Genomic DNA, 23,053 nt, shown 5'->3' with positions numbered 1-23,053 from the left:
AATCCAGGGGGTCAAGCCATGCTGACTGGCTGCGGGCCGAGCTCTTTGCAACAGAAGAATTGCTCTAATATTTCTCCGCTGCTGAAAAGAAGTGAAAGCTAAGAGCTGGCAGTTCACCCGCCGGGGCCGAGCCTAACGGGGCAGTGGGTTGAGTCCAAAAAGGTTGCTGTGGACAAAAGACAATATTAAGAGCCCGTTGCACCCAAGTGTTGTTCACGTGCAAACCTTGCAATGCAGCGTTCACGTGGTGGTGGAAGCAGGGACCGGCTGTCCCGGGGCCAGCGACCAGAAGGGCAAAGGAGAGGAACAGTTGGGTTTACTTACATCAGAGGCAGGGCCTTTATCAGCACCGGGGCAGGAGAAAGTAACAAACTCATGGCACCGCTTGTGCACAACGAAGCAGCAAACTGCAAAGAGAACGCAGGGGAAGTGTCAATCAACAGGCAAATTAAAGGCTGCGAGCCACATTCATCCAAGGCCCACGGCTTTTCAACAGGCGCGAGCTTTGTACACCGAGATGTGCTGGAACGTTACCTTTCACTTCCCCTTCCTGTGTGAGGCTGGGTTAATTAGCTACCTCAGAGAGCTGGTTTTCGAAATATTGTTTTAATGTTATAAAACAGGATTAACAGGGTTATTGTTGCTCATCTAAAAGGCTTCTATAATTCCTATGGCAGGTCACTTTTGATATTTTTTTAAGAAAGCCCATGGAAAAATTTCCAAGTCTTGGTGCCTCCCGTGAGCCAGAGATCACATCCCCCCAGTACAAATTTACAGCATGGAAAAGCTGGACATGCATCAGAAGCCACAACTGAAAACCGATTAGCATCTACCCCACTCGGCTCTTAGCATCCTCATCGCACATGCGCGGCAGTTCTCGCACGTGCAGCTCCTCCAGCCTGCAAGGACACTGCCCGTTTTGAGAGGCCCGTGCTGCACGATGGATCTGCGCAAGCGTTGGACTAAATGCCCGGTGAGGCCCCTTCCAACCCTGCAATTCTGCCCTCAGATGTCTGGTGCTGAAAAAGAGCTACCTCCAAATAGAGACTATGGGGTTATACGCTATATTCAAGATCTAGATTTTAAGAGGGACACCGGTTCATCTTCCTCCCAAACCTCTCTATGCTTTTCCCCACCTCCCCAAGTTGCCGACCAAGAAACCGCTCATCCCCTCCCCTCCTCTAGACTTTTATACCACACGCTAGAAATGCAACCCCAGTTGAAAGCTTTCATGGGGAGGTCGTCTTCCCTGGGAGCATCACCGTCAAATGCATCGCACTATAATACCCATGAAGATGCCTCATGTTGAATCATACGACCTGATCCAGCAAAGTCATTAAGCCTGGAGTCTGGGACTCCTATATCCTTCAGATTGTGTCTCTGCTTAATGACCACTGAAACACCATTAGAAATCTGGTCTCACTTCTTTGCAGGGCCACATGCAGCCACTTAAGTGTCCTGGTTTATCTGGGTAAAAGTCAAGTGATTTAAAAATCAAATCCATATTTAGATATCCACACAGCGAAGGCTGAAAATGTTGGCCTGAGTGCTTGTGTACATTGGCAAGCTTTATACTGCCCTAGCAAAAAATAATTGATATTTACTATCCCCGCCTGGCATTTTCACACCAGCATCTCGTAAAGGGAAATACAGGCTTCAGGGTACTCTGAGTCAGAGGTCCAAGGTGTAGACGCAAGCAAATTGTGAAGGTATAAAACAAGATGACACGGCACCGAGCCCAGAGCTCAATCCAGGCCTGCAAACAAGATAGAGGAAAAATGGAGCAGTAGCCTTGGAAGAGTCCTGCTGCACTGATCAAAGCTCGTGCATCGAATCGCTCGCGCCCAGCTAGCGTCAAAGGGAAGGGCCGCGCAGCGGCTGGACACAGACCCTGTCGGGTGCCTGCCCCCACGCGCAAGGGCTCAAACGGCTCAGCGAGGCGCTGGACTGCCACGGCATCCCTGAGCAGAAGGACCGTGCAGGCTTGCACCCATCGCCGCAGGAAGACAGGGTGGACCCATCTCGGCTGAGCGCCTCTGGGGTGAGAAACGGGAGGTAAACGGGTTTTTACCACAGCTGGAGGTAAAAAGCCAAGGCTCAGACTCGGCGCCTCTGCAGCAAGGGCTGAGACGCTTCCCGGGGGCTACCCGCACACGCCGCGGTTGCCAGCAGGGATCGGACTCGCGCACGCATCCCCCATCTGAACCGAAGGCAACATCGTTAAGCTCATAGTCAGCTGTGGCTCTAATTGCATGGGATTTCATGAGCAAAGACCAGCTGTAAGGCAATCTTGACAACCCTCTGGCTTCATAACCCTCACGGCGGGCCTTTGCCCCTGCAGCAAACCCGTTTCCCTAGAGCGGCTTGCACACCGAATTCAGGGGCAATCAGGAGGCGGGCTGGCCGTGAGAAGGTGGAGGGATGGGGGACACGGGCGCATGCAAAAATGAAAACTCAGTCGTACAAATGAAAACTCGTGGGACCTAGGGGAGGGCCAGCGATCGCTGCAGCAATTTCTTGCGGTGGAGGGCGCGGGCCCTTCCGTTTCCCGTCTGGCAGCTTTCCAGTGGGGAAGAAATGGAGGCAGACCTTTAACAAGCCCCACGACCGCTGCCCACATCTCCCCTTCCTCGGACACTTTTCCTGGTTGCTCCATGTTCTCCGAGCACAAGTTTGTCTTGAACCACCGAGTCTCCCTCAGCAACTCTCCTCTGCCTCCTGTTCACCTAATTGGTATACAGAGGCGGCGGCAGCATCTGGGGAGCAGGAAGGAAGAAATCACAACTCTATTAGCCCAGATTTGTCCTGGACGTTGGTATGGATTCAATTTGGCTCCAACACGCAGGCAAGTGCAGACATTCAGGATGCTGCATGCTGAAGCTGGAGGCCATAGTGCAGTGCGAGCTATTCCCAACGGGGTCTGATTAAATTTGTCTGAGTAAGGAGGTGAAATTGTTACCGGGCTGAGCGGCCTTTCCTATCCCACCCTCCACGCCTCCGAAAGGAAAAAAAAATGGGGAAAAAACCCAACCCTGCTGTTGAATGCCACGTTCCCTGCAAAAAGCAAGTAGCAGACAGCTACGTGCCGTCTCGGTTACTCTGCTCAGGGTCACAAAATCCAACTCGCGCCCTCAGCGGAGTCTGCATCCAGGACAGTCGGGAGCCGACATTACGGCTTGCTTCCCAATGCTACAAGCTGCCAACTGCGAACAGCAGCAAAACTGCGTTATCCACCGCGGACAAGCAAACGTTACATGCGAGGACTGAGCAGCTTAAAAAGAGCGGACTGGAATGACGACGGTGGGTACAAAAGATAAAACCCAAGATGACACCTCGTATTTGTGGCTGGTAGATGAAATCCATCCACTTGTCCACGAGTTGCAGCCCCTTAAAAAAGCGGAAGCAGCGACCGATCAGTTAATAACCTCAGCGGGCGTTTAGGAGGAGAGTGGGTGGCTCAGACTCGTTATCGGGTCGTGGGACTTTTCAACATAGCGAATCCAGCCCGGTTGGGTTGCAACAGAAAGCTGCAGCCCCCAGCTGGCTGCGCCGGTTGGAGAGCGTCAAGCCGGGTTTCCGGGAAGCCTACCCAACCTCTCCATGGGGGCAGACTCAGTTTTGATGGTACAATTTTCCTCCCCCAAGCTCAGCTTGGGGCTAGGGCACCCCGGCAGAAAGGTGCCAGAGAAATGCTGCGAGGAAGGCGAATGGGTTTAAAGGCCCCGTGAGATTAGACACTTGGGCCCGCACTGTTCAACATCTTCATCAGTGACTTGGACGAGGGGGTAAAAAGCACCTGTTCAAATCTGCTGATGACACTAAGATGTGGGGGGACGTGGGCACACTGGAAGGATGCAACAGGCTGCAATCAGACCTCGACAGGTTACAGGGGTGGGCGGACGAGAACAGGATGGGATTCAACACAGACAAGTGCAAGGTGCTGCACCTGGGGAGGAACAACCGGCACCATCCCTACAGGTTAGGGAGCTCCCCTCTTGTCAGCACGGAGATGGAAAGGGATCTGGGAGTGATCATTGACTCCAAGATGAACATGGGCCGGCAGTGTGGGGAGGCAGTCAGGAAGGCCAACCGCACCTTGTCCTGCATCCACAGATGCATCTCGAGCAGGTCCAGGGGGGTGATCCTCCCCCTCTGTGCGACACTGGTCAGGCTGCAGCTGGAGGACTGTGTCCAGTTCTGGGCGCCGCACTGCAGGAGGGATGTGGACAGCATGGAGAGGGTCCAGAGGAGGCCACTCGCATGGTCAGGGGCAGCAGGGCAGGCCCTACGAGGAGAGGGGACGGGACCTGAACCTGTTCAGCCTCCACAAGAGAAGGCCGAGGGGGATCTCGTGGCCTGTTACAAACTAGTCGGGGGGACCAGGAATAACGGTCGTGTGACCCCAGTACTCCTTCCTGCCACGGCAGGGGGTCGCACTAGATGATCTGCTCGGGTCCCTTCTGACCCTAGAAACTATGAAACTATAAAACTATGAAACTCCATGCCCCGAGGCTCAGTGGGGCGTCCCGCAGGCCCCCAGCCAACCCACCCTCTTCTGCTTTGCTTCCCTAGCCATCCTCGTCGCACTTGCCAGCACGGCCCCATTTCCCGTGCCAATGCATGGGGGCAGGTGCGCGGTCAAGGACCCCGATGCTAAGAACGGAGCATTACACATAAAAGATGATCTCCTTCCCCTAGCTTTGCCAGGCCCGGTTCTGCACACGAAACATCACTGCTGGGAAGCAGTCCCAGACCACCCACGACCAAGGTTGTTGCTTGCACGTTGTTTTGGGGGTTTGCTTCCCCTCTGCCCAGCCCAGCCCTCCCCTTCAAGGACCTATCCGACTGACCGGCCTTCGCCTCCCACCCCCACCAGCTCGTCAGCATTTCCACCTCGTTGCACCGCATGTGACTTCAGACTCTAAACTCCTCCAGGCAGGGGTCATCTTGTCTTGCCTTTGTAGGGAGGCACTTACTCCTCTTCGAGAGCCCGGAAAACAACCCACTCGAGTTTGGCGGAGCAGAATGACTCACCGGCCAGAAGCCGTCAGGCTCGGAAAGCACGCAGACAACGCGCGCCTACCTAGCGCCACGTAATACTTAGGTCTCGAAGGAAGGACGTACAAGGTCATGTTCGGCGACACCAATTTGGCTGCCCACAAGATACAAGCAGCAGCTACCATCCTCTCTGCGGGGGGGGGGAGGAAAGCACTTTGTCCCAGTTTCCAGCTACTAAATGATGGTGCTTTTCTTCCAGCATAGCACGTTCACCTTCGTTTCCTCCGTAGCACTGTTGGAAAATTAGCATCTGCTTAAAATTTCAACCCCAAATGCATAGAGTGAAAAGGGTCCGTTTGGGTGGGATTCTTGCAAAAAACCGCATGAGACTGCCACGCTTCCCCCAGAGCTCCCGACGGCTTTAATACAAGAGAAAGGGCAGCATCCAGATCGCACTGCCTCTCACCCAGGTGAACTGCCTGGCGCTACGACCGCAGCTGCCCTGACCGACCACGCTGTCTACACAGATCCTCTCCAAACTTTCCTCCACTCCATGAACCCTCAAGGCCCCTAATTTTGTCTCCCCGTCTCAGAGATTCATGACCGACGTTGTTCTCCTGGGTGGGCCGCTTTCACGTTGGCTGGGGGGGCTGTTGTCGGGCGGCCAAGGAAGGAGCCATCCTTCCGGAGTGAAACGATGAGGCTGAAGACGCAGACGTGGGAGGAGCGGACCCCGAAGGGCCCGATCTTCATGTCATCTTTTAGCCACCTTTCTTCAAGCCCATGCCAGCCCCTTCCCTTTGCCAGGTGCCCATGCTCAAGCTATTCATATGCTCACAGAGCTCTCTTCCCAGAACGGGCCTTGCACACCTGCCAGTAAAGGTCTGGATTTTTACTGCAATGCGTTTCCATCCAAAATAATCAAAGTTTTACAGGAAATACTGTCAACCACAGCATTGCACTGCGCAAGCCAGGGGACAGGCCAGGGTAGAAAAATAACTAACAGCTCTCCACCTCAGAAGCTTAAAATGCAGAATTTCACCGAAGCATTTCACTTTGTAAAAACAAGAAAGGAAGGATGGAAGATGGCAAGAGCCAGAAGCCAGCAAGCACAACGGGTATGGAGGGGACACCTACACACCCTACCAGGGGTCCCGCTTGGTCTTGACCCTCTCCCTGGCAGGTAGGGGGACGCACCACGCCTTCGTGGTAATTTTCCAGCTCTGCAAGCGGCAGAGACTCCGAGAAGTCTGTTTCTGCTGGCACGAGAAGCAAGGGAGCCGAGGAGTTCAAACCCGTTCCAAGTTTTGTGTTACAGCCTCTCCCCATGCCCTTTTGAGGTTTCGTTTCCAAACTTCAATAATTAAACAAGTCATTAAATATACACACAGTTAACACCTCCCAGCCTTTCAGTGGGGCCCCGTAGCGCTCATCAGCCACGCAGCGCTCTCTCACCAAGCAGAAAAATAATTGTGGTGCCTTCAAAACAGTGCACACTGCAGCTCAATTAAGTAAGTGATAGCTGCCCTCTGCAAATCATCTTTGCAGTGGCTGAGTATTGAGCAGCAGTCGCAGGCTTTTCAGCAATCGATATGAACACAGATTGCTGTGCCCATAACATGGATTGAGGTAATGAAAATCCATTTGAAAATGCTGAAGTGTAACCCACCCCGCCCTTCCTTCCCCATTTCAAGGCCCAATCCAGAGTCCAGGAACAGCTTTCCACCCATTTTAATGAGCTCTGAACCAAGCCCTTAGGCCTACTTCTGCAAACCTCTGAGCAGACCCTTTGAAAAGTTGCACACAAGCTTGGGCAAGTAGAAAACCCTTGCAGACAAGCGGACAACGGGATGGCTCAGACGAGGAAAGTTGCACAGATAATCACGCCGTGATCCTTGAAGACGCGTCCCTCCCAGCAAGGGCATAAGAAGACGACCGAACAGATATTTCCTCAGGTGACTGATCTGCTGTTTGATCCTGGAAAAACATCTCCGCTTCAGCAAGAGCCAAAGTCTGGTTTCCTGCACGAACGCAGCACTCAGGCAGCCAGCCAGCGCCACACACGCACCTCGCGTGTCTGCGGGATGCACGCCGTGGTGCCACTGGGCTCATTTCACAACACTGAGGAGCTGTAAGACTGAAGGATAATTTTTAAACTGCCACAGATACAAGCAGCAGCTTCCCCAGGTCACTAATTAGACTGTTAATTTGAGAATCTTATTATAAGGATAATAAAGTTATCAATTCCCAAAGATGAGCTGCACAGATCCTGAGAAGTCTGCTTTGAAAAACCCACAAACTACCCTTCATCACTTGTCATTGCTGACTGCGGGAACTTCTGCTGGCCCAAAATCCCCATTCAGCAAATGCCTGGCAGCTCCAGGACAGTCACCGTGGGGAGAAACCACCGCCTGGGTGAAAACCCCTCTGAACCCCGCTGCTCTTTGCAAAAGGAAGTTGGAAAAGTTCTTTAGAGAAGGCAGCATTTTCCAAGTCAGGTTGAATACTGGTTCCTCAGAGCCGTGTCCTGCCGCTGATACTTATATGATGCTTCATATGAAGATAAAATCATCGTCCTGCCCCTGGCTAACTGCTCCACGCTGGACAAGGGGGAGCGAAGGAGACAACGGGAGAGGCTTCCCTGGTTGAGGGGCAGGGAGACTCAGCTTGGGCCCGAAGCATGAAGTGCAGCATCTTTCCCCTTCCTACTGCTCCTTTCTACCACAGCGTTGGGGGCCAGCTAAAGACTTGGATTCAACGCCCGACATGTAATGAGCTGCATGCTCAAGGCAGCATCCAGCCAAAGGAGTTGGGGCCACCGAAGCGGTCATCCCTCATCACCATGCAGGGAGCTCAGGACAGAGCCCCCCGTTCAGGGGGGTCACTCCCGGCTCTGGGAAGCGAGGCACATCTTAGACACACACACACGCGTGGGACGTGGCATCTTCGCCGCAGGTATGAGCCTGGGACTCGGGAAGTTTCCAGGCAAGCGACTTGCACAAGGTTCAGAGGGTCGCTCGTGTGCCACGTGCTGCAAAGTGCCCGGCGTGGCAGAGCTGCCCGGTCTGCCGGGCAAGGGAGATCGTCGAGAGAGGAGCCGTGTGAAAGCAGCACTGCATCAGCCAGCCAAGTACGGAAACCTGCCCTGCAAGGACCCGGATGCCTGGCTTCAGTAGAAACCTGCCAGATGAAGCATCGCGCTGTCGTACTGGGAGGGCCTGGTCTTCCTCCCGCGAGAGGCAGGTGACGCAAAACACGCACCGCCAAGTCGCTGCTGGTTCAAAACTTTGCTGCAAGAGAGTTTCTGGCTCCGAGAACCGGGAAAGATCGCACCAGCAGACCAGTGCAGCAAAACAGCCGGACACGAGTGCGTCTGCAAACCTGAGGAGCCAACATTACTCTGCTGCTAGGAAAGAGGGAGGGTGGGGAAAGCAGTGAAAAGAAAAATCACTCGGAAGACTCTCGGCCTATAAAAACATTTCCAAGCTCATCCCTGTCCAAGGAAAACATGTCCACGCTTTGGGGACAAGCTGCGACTTTGCAGAGGACAAGTCTAGCTGCGGGCCCTGCGAGGACAGAGGCCGAGCTGGGGGGTCCTAACGAGCAAAACTGCAAAGCAGGAGAGGCGCGCGGCCGTCTCCTGCCTGCTGCGTGCAGACACGCTCAACATCATGCAGGAGCGCCGCCATCGCACTCTGCGCCGTTGGGGCAGATCGTGGCAGGTCAGCTACAGCCAAGTGAGACACCGGGCTGCGTCTTCCACGGGGGCTGCCCTGGGAGGAAACCCGGCCCCCGAGGACTTTCCCCAAACCCAGTGTCTGATGCGAGCTATGCAGGGAGTGCTAATCTGCATATCTTTGATTGTTTTCTGGTCCTCCGGATCGCAGCACGCTTCCCCCATGGGCTCGGCCTCTGCCCCAGGTCTCATCCAAATGGGAGCAGTCATTTTAAGCAGCGAACAAGGGCAGAGCAGGCAACAAAGAGCATCAGCAAAGCAGGAGGCATTCAGCTCCCCAACAGAGAAGAGACTTTAACGGTGACTGAGAGGGCAGCCTGACCCCTGTACAAGCTGCCCAGAAGCGGGCCCACCGGGAGATGTCTGGAAACTAAGCCGACAATATAAACCACTGGATCTGTACTGGGGACAACGAGCTCAGTCCAGCCGCGGGGCCTGCGGGCTGAATTGACTTCCAGTTGTCAGGAGCCACCACCCAGGGTTGCACAAACAGGCACCCTCGTACATCAGAGCATCAGTGCCGAAACGGCTTCGTGAGCAAACACGGTGTTGCCGGACAGCTCCTTCTCGGTGCCGGCCTCGCTGGATTAGGCACGGACACGCGTGCGGCTACCACGGGGTAGCTCGCCAGCCGGCTGCTCCTCGCCGCGCCTGGGAAATCAGGCAACAGCCTGCTGGTCTTCAGCAAGTGACTCTCCAGCAGACAGGCAAAACCTAAACCAGGGTGACTTGCATAGCGCAAGCCTTGCCCCAGTCCTTCCAGGGGTTATTCTCCACCAGATCCGGTAAAGTTTCACCAGTTCGGGGGTCTCCGTTGCCCGTCGGCGTGCCAGCGCCACACCGTCATGCCTCTGGGTTCTTGCTTTGCTGTCGTAAATCAGCCACAGGAGCACAAGCAGAGCCCACGCGAGCCAGCGGCCACCCCGAGGCCAAGTCGGGAGCAAGCTGCTCGTGCCTCCCACCAGCGCTGCAGCCAGCGTCCTCCCACCATGGCCAGATGCACCCCCAGCCCTCCGCCTGGCAGCGCCGATTTCCCCTGATCTCCAACGAGCAATGCAGGTATCTCATCCTTTGTGTCTCGCCAGATTTGTTTACAGCAAAAGGAACATTTGTTTCTTCTGTGCCTGCTCCCCTCCGCCGCCCCACGCACACGCACACCTCCTTCCTGGCTCAGAATATTCCTCTTTTTTCTGGTCTTTTGTTTACAGAAATGTAAATAAATGCACAGGAATTTCCCCGCCATATGCAAGACGCATCACCTCGCATGCTCCATCTCGGTATGGATGCTGTTCTCAAAGCCGACAGCTTGGGCAAGGTGCCCAATAACTCCACAGTACCGAACTGTGCACGCTTAAAGGAAAGCTCTCGTCAGAGCCGGTGGCAGGAAAACCCTTCCTTGAACACACTCGGGCACGGGAGACGGTTTGGGGGCCCAGGGATGGAGCCCGGACCGACTCGGGACCGCGGAAAGCCAAACAGCAGCTCGCAGAAGAGGTTCCCGGATGCGCCGGATGTTTGCAAGCAGAATTCAAGCAAAAACCGAAGCAAGCGTTTCTGCCGGGGGAAGGGGGTGCCGCGGGGCAAGTCTCCCAGACCTAGCGTAGGCCTTTTCAATGCGGCTGCACAGAAACCAGCTTGGCCAACACGCCGGCCTCGTGGAAGACAGCGAGCGCCCTTAGGATCGCCATGCCCGAGAGCAGCATTCGCCCTAGTACCAGAGCGGGAGATTTCCGGCCCTGAAAAGCCTCAGGGGCTGCCTTGACTTGATCTCCAATTCTCTGCCCTTTCCTTTCATCCTGATGTTGTGGGGGAAGACAGGAGGAAGGGGATAATCAGTTCTCACTCGGCCCGTCAGCAAACGACTCGCTCGCGCAGGTCACCTTTGGGGGTCGGCATCTCCTCCTCCTGTTTGCGCTCATTTACCGTGCATCTACCCTTCCCGGGGCTGCCGAATGCTTTGGAGAGACCGTGACCCAAGTGGGGCACTGTGCTCCGGCTTGTGGAAACGAGGTATTGTTTGAAGTCCCTGCACAAGGAGTTTAATGAATCTAGAGTCAAACGGGTTCAGCAGAAGTTCCTCTAGAAACCTACAGAATTGAACAGTTATATACTCAAGAGAGAGCGAGCGCTTTCAAATCATCTGTAATTTAACACGAGATGGTATCCCTGTCATAAAAGTCTCGCAGTAATTTGGAAGTTTTATGGAGTGTAGTTATCGCCCTTGCAATTCCGTGGGGTTTTTCATTTAGATAAAGTTTCTACACTAGAGTGATTCAGAGCAATGAAGACTGCATACAGATGATGAGGACTGGAGAGAATAACATCTCTGCCCTTGTCCACGTAGCCTGGAGAAACACGGACATGGGTTTTAAAAGGCACCCGGGTTTGGTCAGTTTAAAAAGACTTTTTACACCTCCGTACAACTGGCTGCAGCGTCGAGAGGCACGTCTCTCCTGACCGCACACGAAGATGTGGACAGCGCGACGGCGGAGACAAAACTTCACGAAGGACCTCTGGGACTCCAGCCAATGCTTCGCAGACCTTGAATTAAATCAAATCAGCTAAACCGGAGAGAGACAGGGCTGAGAACCTGTTTGCAGTTCAAGTCCCGGCGACCTCTGCATTTCTTACAGCACGGCAGCGTAAGCGCGTTGGCCCTCGGGCACCCGGACCCCGCACCTGCAAACGGATCAGCGCGATACTTCGGGAGTGCTTCGCCCTTCCGGCAGTCGGAAGAAAGAGTGGGAGGTGAGAAAGGACATTAAAAGCCACGGGAGGAGACCGCTGCCACCTGCGAGCATGATGCGCAGCCAGAACCTTCCCTAAAAAAAAATAAATCCATCAATTGGCCCCTCTGGCCCTCTTGTCCGAAGGGATTTTCTGCTTTTGCGACACATTTATGCGCTGCAGTTCTTGCGCGCTGGATGGCTGCTGTGTCAAGAGTTCCAATTATCTTTCCTTATTTTCCAATTAATCTAACACCCAACTTTACATTTTTCTGCCTTGTTATTTCCCTTGGTTTGCAACTCAGAAACGTGTTTCTTGTCAGCAGGCTCCCATCCTTAACACGGAGTCGTATTAAATATAACGCAGAGGCAAATCAATGGAGCGGTGGTTCTCAGCCAGGCGTCGGGGCCTCCCCGGGGTGCTGCGAGAGCCTGTGAAGGGTGCCAAGAGGGGCGAGGACATGGGCAAATAAGTGCAGGATCAGGCTTCTCCCTGCCTGGCCATTCCCCAGCCCCAGCTCTCTGACTCCTTTGCACGGAGACGAGCATGGTAATAAATAAATTGTTTTTTGAAACGGGGTGCCACTCAGTCCACACGGGTTTTGGAGGGGGGCCTCGGGTCTATTGAAGGGGGTCTTGAATTGAGAGAGGTTGAGAACCACGGACACAGGACAGAAGCCGCAAAAAGCAACTGCTTCTCCTTCAAAGACGTTAAAACGGCAAGTGAGCAGGTGCCACGTGGAGAGAGAAGGACCCTGCAAAGAGAATCCGCCCATCTGCTGCAGCTGGGCAGCAATGTGGTTTGCTACCAGAGAAGAGGAAATAAAAGTTTACCATCTCGAACAAGGAACCTTTGTTCCAAGGGAGGAAAAAAGGAAGAGGGGGCGAAGCTGGTTTGTCCGAGCACACGACACCGGTGAGCTGCAGCAGGAGGGGAACCGGGAACGGCGTTTCTGTGCTGCCCTGACTGCGTCTGACGCGTGAAAGAGGCCTGAAATCTTTCCCCCTTCTTTTCAGCATTTGGGGGTGTCGGAGAGAGCAGGAACATTTCGACTGCTTTGAATTCAAAGCCTGAATTCAATCTTGAGGCAGTGGCAGCGATTTTTCAGCCCGTCTCAAAACCTTCGCAAGCAGCTGGAAGGAAAGCCCTTCAGGAGAGCGTCAGAGGCTCGGCCTTTCGAAGAAGGGCTGATAAAGCTCCTGCTAGGAAGGCCCAGGTCTGAGATCCAGGATGAAAGCTTCACGTTGCTCATGCATCTCACGTGCATCCTGGCTACCTGTAGCCTGAGCACCATCCTTCCCAGGCAAGGGGAACTCGGTCCCATCTAAACAGGGTTTGCTGGAGGGAAGCCTGCCCAGCCCTGCAAGCAGGAGTAACTTGACCCACGAGTCATTTTAAATTGACCCATACAAGTGCCAGCTTTTGCTGGGTCAGGGCCCGACTCTATTTGGACGCTACCAGCGCTGCCCCAGGAGCGCGAGGCCCGTCTCCCACGCCGACGCAGCCCCCTTTTCAGCAAAATGCATCCTGTCCACGCATCCTCCACTACTACTTCTACGTCTCTCCCTGCTCCCTCCCAGGAGCACATCTGCCCCTCCTGCAGCTCTTCCCCATCATCCAGGAGACTATTGCTCTAATCAGAGAAGGGTTTAGCATTTCAGGTGAGGATTAAGGGCCAGGAGATTCATCTCCCAAGGAGCAGAAATCCCTCTTTGATGCAAAGAGCAAGTGAAGACCGAGCTGCATGCAACTATATTTAGAAACCACTCTGTTCTTCAGCGGCTCGCATACGTGACACCGGTTCAGAGCCACCTGCAAGACTCCCGACTGCTCTAAGGAAAAGCAGCCCCCAGCTCCAAGACATTCGGTTTCCGTCGCTTCTACCCTCTCCCCCGCCAAGGGGGTGAAGCAGAGCGGATTTTCTTGCCGGAGACCCTAAACAGCCTGCAAAGGCTCTGCAAGGCTGGGGCCAGCCAGTCCGAAACGGGCCTCTTTGCACAAGTCCTGTATTAGGAGCAGACGCCACGGGCCCGATGAGCTCTGCGGTTTCGGGAGCCGAGCTCTATCTATTCAGAGGAACAGGAAAAAGTTAATTTGACTTTAGAAAGATTCGTCCCGGCGCTGCGGAAAATGGCTCGGAGAAGGAACAGACACTCCATCAAGTCCTCTCGCGCCGCCGGCTCGCGTGGGGCTTTTACTTTTAGACTGAATAATTCAGCACCACGCGGGCTCGCGGTACACCGAACGCACAAAGTGCCGGCTTTTCTTTATTATGTTTTTAATGTGTGCTGTGAGCTCGAAACTCTCTTCGGTGCTACCAGAGGTTACTGCTGCAGCCTTTCCAGCTTGAACCCACTACCTACAGGCTGGCAGACGTGGGCGCGCACCTGCGTGCAGCGGGGTTATCCTCCTGGCTTGGGCACCACGGCCCAAAGCCAGGCCTGCGGGAAAGCGCACGTCCAGCAAGCCCGGGCCTAAGTGAGACATCAGCCGGCGCAGCTCGCGCTCGGGTGCACACAGAGAAGAGCGCAGGCCTGCTCACAAATGAGTCAGAGACACCCGAAAACCTAATCAGGAAGAGTTTCTGCGCTCCTGACAGGCGCTAAGAGGGAGAAACTGCATTCAGATGCCTCGGGAGCCTTACGGGTAGAAACAACGCATGTTGCTCCTCGGTTGGTTATCTGGAAGGACAGGGCCTAGGCACCTCTCGGGCTCCTGGGACCACGGCACAGCAGCTCCCCACTGAACTTCCCTGCTGCTAGCCTCATTTTCTAGCGCCTTAAATCCCTAAGGGACTTGACCAAGGTGACACAAGAAGTCAGTGGCAGAGCAGGGCTCTGAACCCAGGTCTCCAGTCTTCAGACTCTGCCCCAGCCACTGAAAGGCCCTTCCTTTGCTCTCATTTTCGGTGCGACTGCACTTGGCACAGTGCAGCCTGCTTCCTACCTAGCCATAGATAAAAGCTGGTAATCTGCCGCTGACTGGCCCATTTCACAGCCTGCTAGGCTGGTCCAGCCCGGCCCTCACCCCATACCGTGTGCCCCATCCCACAGCCCAGGGAGACTCGCCGTTCACATACTCCTCCTCTCAAGGTTCACTCACCCCGCAAATATCCCACTGCTAACCCCCACCTGCACCCCGACCTGCCAGCCTGCCCCACGCGGGCCCTTGGTGTGCAAGTGTCTCCACTGCACACCCACGCTCCTGTTCATTGCTTACCCATCACAGTCTTGAGCATCACCCGCCCCAAAGCAGCATCGCCAAGTCAGCCCAGAGTGGTTTGCACAGGGATTTAAATTAAGTACTATTTTGCTGCCTGCAATGCAAGCACACTGAGGAGCTCTGTGTAATACTACAGCACCAGGCCATCGGCAAAGGGTGCCGGGGAGTTTAGCATGGCCACAGCAAGACCTCAACAGCTCCACCCTAGTGATCCTCCAAGGGTTTCTTTTGAGAAGAATCACACCTGCTGCTACGGGTTATGCGCGGTTCTCCCTACAGCGAACGCCTGCTATAGCTAGGACACATCACCCATTACAGGGGGCACTAGCTCAACCAGCTCTGCCACCTTCACATCCAACATGCCAGCCATGCTTCCCAGCTGAAAAAAGACTAGTTAACCATTGCTCACACGCAGGCATGTACAGAGGCATGTGCACATGCTGCACTATTAAGGCTACATTTTTTGGCACAAGGGCACATCATCTCATTTCAGAAGCTGAACTGGGGAGAAAAGAGTTCAGATCAGATCAAATGTATTTTTTTCCCCTGTGATGAGGCAGCGTTTCATCCCAAAGGAGACATTCCTCTAGACCCTCGGTGATAGGAGGTGTTGGTTTGCGGGGGGTGGTTGCCCTCCATCTCCCTCATGCTCCCATTTTGGGCAAGGGAAAGGAAATGATGGATGAAGATAAAAATCTTGAGGGTGAGCCTGGTTCATCCCCCCTTCCACCGTAACATCATCTCAAGGACTCATGCACTCACCCAGGGTGTCTGAGCTCCAGGCTCCCGCCACCCAGGGATCATGCTAATCACGGGGAAGAACAGTCTGCCCCCCAGCTGAGCCAGTTTCTCTTTGTACAGGAGAGTGAAAGACTCATTAAGACGGACTGCAAGAGAGCAGTTGGGATGCTCAGGCAGGAAACAGGACACTTGTGTCTCGTCCCTGCTCCGGTGAATAATTCATCCCTGCCATGTCCATCACACCGAGGTCGGTGTCGATGGCACGACAGGAACTGCAAGGCACAAGCAATCTGGTGGATCCCACGACGTGCATGCTTCCTCCGTGGCTTGCACAGGAGACTCACCGACTCGCTCAAGGTCACGCCGGACACAAAAGTGTGGAGCTCAAGCCGAGTCTCCCAGGCGCCGGGGGGCACTGAGATCCTCACAATCCTCCTCCCAGAATAGGGACATAAATTCAAGGCACTGTGCAAGGAGCAGAAGCTGTGGGTGAACACGACTGCTCATCCCCTTTTCATGACTCCACAGCCACCACGTAAATCCAGCCCTGAAAAACCTCTTTCCAGCCAAAATTATGGGACATCTACTGAAACTGCATTCAAGCACATTTACTGCTTGCTAAAATTAAAAAATTTAGAGAAGTGTCTCCAGCTTTGAGCCCACAAGGATTAGAAAACCTGGTGTTGAGCACTGCTGCTCCAAAAAAGAAATGCCTGCTGTAGGAGGAAGTCTGACAGGAGATGAAATTGTTCATCCAGTTCATCTGGGCAAAAAGTTGCTGTCATTTCCCACGAATGGGATATGCATTAGTTTTCAATTTGAAACCACCAAATTGTTTCAATAGGCTAATCTGCAAACTAATTAGTCGTATAAACAATGGAAATCTTGTTCCAATATGATCTAAATAATATGTTTGGTAGCTCCCCAACTGAAAAGTAAAAAGCGTCATTTCAGTATTTCCCCATTGAAAATGCTGAAATCAGTGGGGTTCCCCCAAATATTTGGGTTTCGGACGAACTACGTTTCCCGCTGGCAAACCGTCCCAGCGACAGAGGTTTGACCAGCTCTAGGAGGATGGTCGGGAAAGTCGGCTGTACGGGCTCTGTGGTGCCCAGCAGCACGTGCTAAAGTATTCTCCTGTTTTAAGACCCCGTTATTATTTCTCAAATCTACTTTCCAAATTGAATCCCTCTCCCTTGGGCTGACCCGAGTCCTGCACCACATAAAGGAGCCTCACTGATTTCAGTTCTCAAGCTCAGACACTTGTCACCAGGGAGGCTCTCCAAAACCCAGCATCACTACTGGTGTTAAAATATATGGGGAAAACACACTACTGGTGTTAAAAATACATGGGACAAAAACCTTTATATTTAGCAAGGGGCAGGCATTTTTTTGCTCAGCACTTAGCTTTCAAAGGATATTTTTAGGCATCCCCTTTATAAGAAGAGTTAACTGCTTTGCATAAAGTTGCGCATCGTATTGCAAGAATTCAGGAACGTGTGAACAAAACAATCAAAAAATAGCCCGTGGCTTTTAAATGAAATTGCAGTAAATGGGTTGACAATGCTTTCTGCATGACAATGAACACCGTGAAGTCAGGCAAGAGCAGGGGCATCAATCATGCTCCAAAATATAATGGGTGTGGGCGGGGTAGGGAAAGATGACAGCCTCGAGTGCTGAGGCTGGGGGAAGGAGGGATCTCAAGTCCCGACCGCGTGCATCTCGCTGTGGCACGCCTGGAGCCGCGGTCCGGGTGCAAGGGACGCTGCCCGGGGCAACGATGCCCCCCGTCGAGCACTGGGTGCCAGTCTAATCCCTGGGGGTGGATGGAAACTGCACAGAGGATGCTGCAGGAGTCCTGCATCCCTCTCGAAACGCAAGACCGCTACCACCCTAGCATTTACTGCCCGAGGGAAGTCATTTCTCAGCCCACCCACCACACCCCCCTGGCAGGAGAGACGGGCAGAGTTGCTTCCTCCCTCGCCCAACACAAGCCGGCCCGGCCCCGTGTCGGCCCTTGCTTCCGTAGCGAGACATGAGGCGCCTTGCTAAGCCGCTCCGGAGATCACGCCGCGTCAGCCGGCTTGCACAAACAGGCGCTAGTACGCGAAGCGGACGGGGCCTGCCGCCTTCCCGAGCGAGGCCCGGGCGCGCAGCGCGCTCGCTACCGGGAGCAGCCCGTGCCTCCGCTGCTGTGTTGGCAGCGCCAGGAAAACTAAGGCCTGCAACGCTGACGCCGGCGGACTGGGCACCGAGCTCTGCCGCGCAGAGGGCAGCTGGCCTCTGGGGCTACCACCGAACAAAGCCACGCGTGAACCGACACCTACAGACCTGCCCACGAGAAAAACAAGTTTAGGAACGGACGTGGAGAGCCGCTAATTGATTTGGTTCGTGGCCTAAACCGGCCAGGACATGAGGAAACCACTGTGTGGTTTTACAGCTCCCTTTTCTCTCTTCTCACGCTCACTCTGCCTTTCCCTCCTGCTGCCTTTATCTGTGCGTGCTCGCTGCCCTGCGCTGTGCCACCGGCTCGCGCACAGCACCAGGAGTTCACACGCAACTGAGGCATCCTCAGGGACAGCCAGCACGGGTTTGCTGCGGGTAGGTCTTGCTTCACCGATCTCATTTCCTTCTATGACTGGGTGGCCTATCACCTGGACAAGGGGGAAGAGATTGATGTCCTGTATCTCGACTTCAAAAACGCCTTGTATCTGGTATCCCACGATCACCTCTTGGCAAAACTGGCCAATTGTGGCCTGGGGTCCCCCACGATCGCTGGCTGGAAAATTGGCTCCATGGTTGGACTAGAGGGTGGTGGTGGACAGAAGTCAATTGTCGTGGTGCCCTGTGACCAGTGGGGTCCCCCAAGGCTCTGTCCTGGGACCCATCCTGTTCAACATCTTCATTAACGATGTGGACATTGGAGTCAGGAGTGGACTGGCCAAGTTCGCCCATGACACCGATCTTTGGGGCAAAGCATCCACGCCAGAAGATAGGCGGGTGATCCAGGCTGACCTGGACAAGCTCAGCAAATGGGCAGACGAGAACCTCATGGTGTTTAACACCAAAAAATGCAAGGTTCTCCACCTTGGGAGGAAAAACCTGCAGCACCCTTATAGGCTCGGCAGTGCTACGTTGGTTAGCACTACAGAAGAAAGAGACTTGGAGTCATCATTAACCACAAGATGAACATGAGCCTGCAATGCGATGCTGCGGCTAATAAAGTGACCAAAACGCTGGCTTGCATCCATAGATGCTTCTCGAGCAAATCCTGGGACATCGTTCTCCCCTTGTACTCGGCCGTGGTGAGGCCGCAGCTGGAGTACTGCGTCCAGTTTTGGGCTCCACAATTCAAAAAGGGATGTGGAGAAGCTTGAGAGAGTCCAGAGGAGAGCCACGCGCATGATCAGAGGTCAGGAAAACAGATCTTACGATGACAGGCTGAGAGCCATGGGGCTCTTTAGCCTGGAAAAGCGCAGGCTCAGGGGGGATCTGATGGCCACCTATAAGTTTATCAGGGGTGACCACCAGGATCTGGGGGAACGTGTGTTCACCAGAGCGCCCCATGGGATGACGAGGTCGAACGGTCACAAACTCCTGCGAGACCGTTTCAGGCTGGACATAAGGAAGAATTTCTTTACTGTCCGAGCCCCCAAGGTCTGGAACAGTCTGCCAGCAGAGGTGGTTCAAGCACCATACATTGAACACCTTCAAGAGAAAACTGGATGCTTATCTTGCTGGGATCCTATGACCCCAGCTGACTTCCTGCCCCTGGAGTGGGGGGCTGGACTCGATGATCTCCCGAGGTCCCTTCCAGCCCTGATGTCTATGAATCTATGAAATCTATGAAACTGCAAAACGAGCTACACCACTACACTGTCACATGCACCATAAGGGGGAAAAAACCACACACCCCAAAACATTTTTTTCTCTCTCACCTCTTCTAATTACTCAGGGTAGGTGTTATTCGAGTAACAGCAGGTGAAAGATACCACTCTGGAAGCTGAAAAAAACATCACTTGGGTCTGATGAGATGGTCTGGTTAATCTGTCCCAGTAAAAGATGCTGCATATTCTTAAATTCTGAATCTGATATTAGCAGGAACAGATAAGCATCAAGTCTATTATCCTCATCTCACTCTTAGCCAGAAACAGATACTACTGTGCACATGGCAATATCTTCAACGATGTACTTCTGCTTTCAAGATAGAGGGGCAGAGGCATAGGGCAAAAGCAGCAGGGCAGCCATGTGCTCTTTACAGCAAGCATACCACTTGGCAGTCAGAAGGTGTTACAAGCACACATGTGTGCACGCTCCCAAGCGCTACCCTCAGCCTGCCCGTGGCTTGCTGGATTCTCAGCCGCTCACTTTAGGTACAGAGGGGCAGGATTAGCTGAATTTGAAAAGACCCCAAGGTTTTTCCTGAGGTTGCTGGAGATGCAGGAATGACCGCCCTGTAGCTAGGCAAGGTCCTTTGAGTAAATGGGACACCTTTTATTAGATCAACTGAATAGCTGGAAAAAAGTTCTTAGCAATGTCTTGCCCTGTAGCAAGGTATTCTCCATGTATTCCCATTTACACGTTCGGTAATGTGCTTTTGCTAATGCACATTAAATTTAGTACCTCCGTTGTGAGGTACTAGAAAAAGAATGGGTCTTTTGCGATGCTTTAATGCGCATTAAAGCGCATGTGTAGATGTACCACTTTTTTGTGATGCTTTAATGAGCATTAAAATAGCCTAATGAGCATTAAAGCGCATATGCAGATGTGCCCACTTTTTTGGGTGCTTTAATGCGCATTAAAATAAGTTAATGTGCATCAAAGCGCACGTGTAGATGCACCCAAGAGCAGGGGCAGTCCCAGTCAAGGTCCCATCAGCAATCTGCTCTGGATTCATTTTAAGCATGGGGCCCCTAAAACGAGCAAGAGTGTCCATCTCCACTGCCCGTGCAGTCCTGGGCACCCTTGTGCCAGGGCCTGGTAAGGGAACCCGTGCACATACATTTGCCCAGTGGGAACAGGACAGACTCACACCTGCCTCTCTCAGCTCCCTTTCCATAGGCCGCTGTTCCAGGGAAACAACTTCCAGCCACGTCCCAACTGGCCACGCGTCAATGGTTGCAGCCTGCGAGACCTTACAAAACACGTGAACTCCAGAAACCGAGAGCTGCACCTCAAACCCTGTTGGAAGTCTTCCACGAGCAAGACCCCGAAACCCAAACGCTCCAGCATTTCTGAGGGTTTCTAAAGACCCGACTAACTGCAGGGACCGACGCACCTGGTCTGGATCTCACGCGCAGGGCCTGGAAAACCACGAGGTCACCTGAGAACCGAACTGAAGGCAGGGTCCCGCTGCCGTCCGGCTCGCACTTCAGCTCAGTGGCACAACTGACCCGTTTGCTCATTTCTTGAGCTCATCGTGACCGTGTGTTAAATTACAGATGGACTCAAGTGAGCCCTAAGAGACTGAAAGGAGGCTCGGAAAAAAAAAAAGGAAAGGAAAAAAAAAAAAGAAAGCCCCACACGGCAACACAGAGAGGATCATTAAAAACCTGGCAGGCCAGCTTTAACTCAAGTGACCTGGTAATTTAACATTGTAATTGAAACTCAGGTTGACCTCCTGAGAAGAGGGAGGGATATAGGTAGGTATCTCTGGAGACTCAACCCTGCACAGAGCACAAATGAGAGTCATCCTGATGGTTATACAGACATCTTTTACATTTCAGTGGCTTCAGATTCCCAAGCAAAGTAGCTCGGAAAGAGGGCATCTCCAAGCACACCGATACGGTATCAGAGGCAACACGCACCTCCCGGCGAGATATACCTCACCGAGCTCCAAAGGAGAGGGAAGACCCGGGACGGTAGATCAGGGAAAGGGTCCAGAGACAGCTGCACAGGGAGCAGCAGGTCCCGGGTTCATTTTCCCTTTGGAGGGGAGGTGCATTAGTAGGCTTCGGGGGCTTTGGGAATTGTAAATAGTCAGAAACCGCAAGTTATGCACGGGGCCCGGAGGCAGCCCCAAGCCTCATTCGTTCCCCGTCACCTTTGCTCGGGCGGCACGCTCTCCGGGGAACGCCCGCGCCAGGGGAGGCCATTTGACCTTTAGCGCAATACATATTTCATAACTAATAAAACACCGACTTGTCACTTAGCAGCACGAGAGAATAAAACCTCCCGGGCTTCCTATACCAATTGCAATCCTTTCTGCTCACGTCTCTGTTGCAGGGTTTTGGGGGGTACTTTTAAGTCCCTTACACTGGCTCACAGAACAGAGCACAGCTCCTGAACTACACCACTGAAGGTTGCCCCCTTGACAACCTCACGACCGGGTTGAACAGCAGCACTCTTATCCCAGCAACATTGCAAACGCTTATCCCAGGAACAGATGCGTCTGGCCTAGCCAGAGTAACCCGCGCTGCTGCTTTCACAGATCCGATGCAACGCTGACAACCGCTTCTGAAGAGGAGCCTTTCAGATGCGGCACACTCCAGAGGAGCCGGCTCCCGTAACCGATGCGCGCCAGAGACTGGGAACAAAGGGCTGCTATTGTGGACCGGGGCTTATCTCGATGCCCTGCAGGGCACTGAGCTCACAGGTGGATTTGGGCAGGTAGTCGACTGATGGGCCTCCATGCCCACGTCGACTCTCACTGGTGCAGAGCCCCTTGCAAAGCCTAGGGTCCGAGCACAGGCAGGAAACAATTCTCTCCTGCAACCAAGAGAAATGTGGATGCTCATCTTGCTGGGATCCTATGACCCCAGCTGACTTCCTGCGTCTGGGGCGGGGGCCGGACGCAATGATCTTCCGAGGTCCCTTCCAGCCCGAATGTCTACGGCATTTATGAAACCAAGCGCCTGGCCCTCGGTGCTGATGAAGCGTTAGGGTGGCGACCGCTCCTAGGAGAAGCAAATTAGGGATTCACCGATGGAAACACAAGGCAAACTGGGAGACCTTGCCGCTTCCTCCCTCCAGGATGTGCCCAGAATTCAAGTGGACGAGAAAGGCTGCTTCAGTGCCAGCCCGTGGTTGACAGCCGACGCAGCTGACCTGCTAGCATTGCTTCCTCACCTCAATTTCCCATCACATTAACTGCACTGAACCACGACCGCTCGGCACCTGGGCGAACAGGCAGGCGCACTCAGCACAGACAGCGCGCTCTGCTAGCTACTGGAGCGTATTTGAAGATTGCACTGACGCAAGGCAGCCTGGGAACGCAAGGAAAGGACTTCTCTTCGGGGTTTTATGCCTTTGGTTAACAGGGTCCGGAAATCTCTGAAGGGGCTGCAAATTCCCTCCCTCCCCCACAAGTGCTGCTGAGCAGCAAGGACCAGTCTGCTCTGCGTCCCTGCAGAAGCAAGGACGCGATACCTGCTTCTTCCTTTCTCTGCTATTTAAAGCGCAGAGCTAAGAGCGTGCTTTAGTGAGAAGCCCCCTGCACACCTCTGGTCAGCGATTCCCTCCTTTCTCTCCTGTTTTGTTGCTCCTCGCATGCCATCCATGCTCGTGTTTCTCCTATCTTTGCCTTCAGCTGGACGAGTGCAGAGTCTGCATTTTCAACTGGCCACATCACACCTGAGAGCTGAGGATTTTCAGGGGAGCCAACAGCCAATCCTGGTATTTCATAGCAAG

General features: G+C 53.7%; 1 protein-coding gene across 2 annotated transcripts in view; it reads right to left on the bottom strand.

Annotated features, from left to right (window-relative positions):
* Positions 1-23,053, bottom strand: part of PRKCB (protein kinase C beta) — a 164,486-nt gene that overhangs the window by 98,264 nt on the left and 43,169 nt on the right. For both annotated transcript variants that reach the window (XM_090024753.1, XM_090024752.1), the window contains exon 3: positions 325-407. In XM_090024753.1, coding sequence (XP_089880879.1) covers positions 325-407 — 83 coding nt within the window. The remainder of the gene's footprint in view (positions 1-324; positions 408-23,053) is intronic.

Source organism: Crocodylus siamensis, chromosome 12 (assembly GCF_052110815.1).
Source record: "Crocodylus siamensis isolate JL-2025a chromosome 12, ASM5211081v1, whole genome shotgun sequence".
In the NCBI taxonomy this organism is placed as follows: Eukaryota; Metazoa; Chordata; order Crocodylia; family Crocodylidae; genus Crocodylus; species Crocodylus siamensis.
Note: the sequence above shows the minus strand (reverse complement) of the source record. Positions and strands in the feature narration are given on the sequence as shown.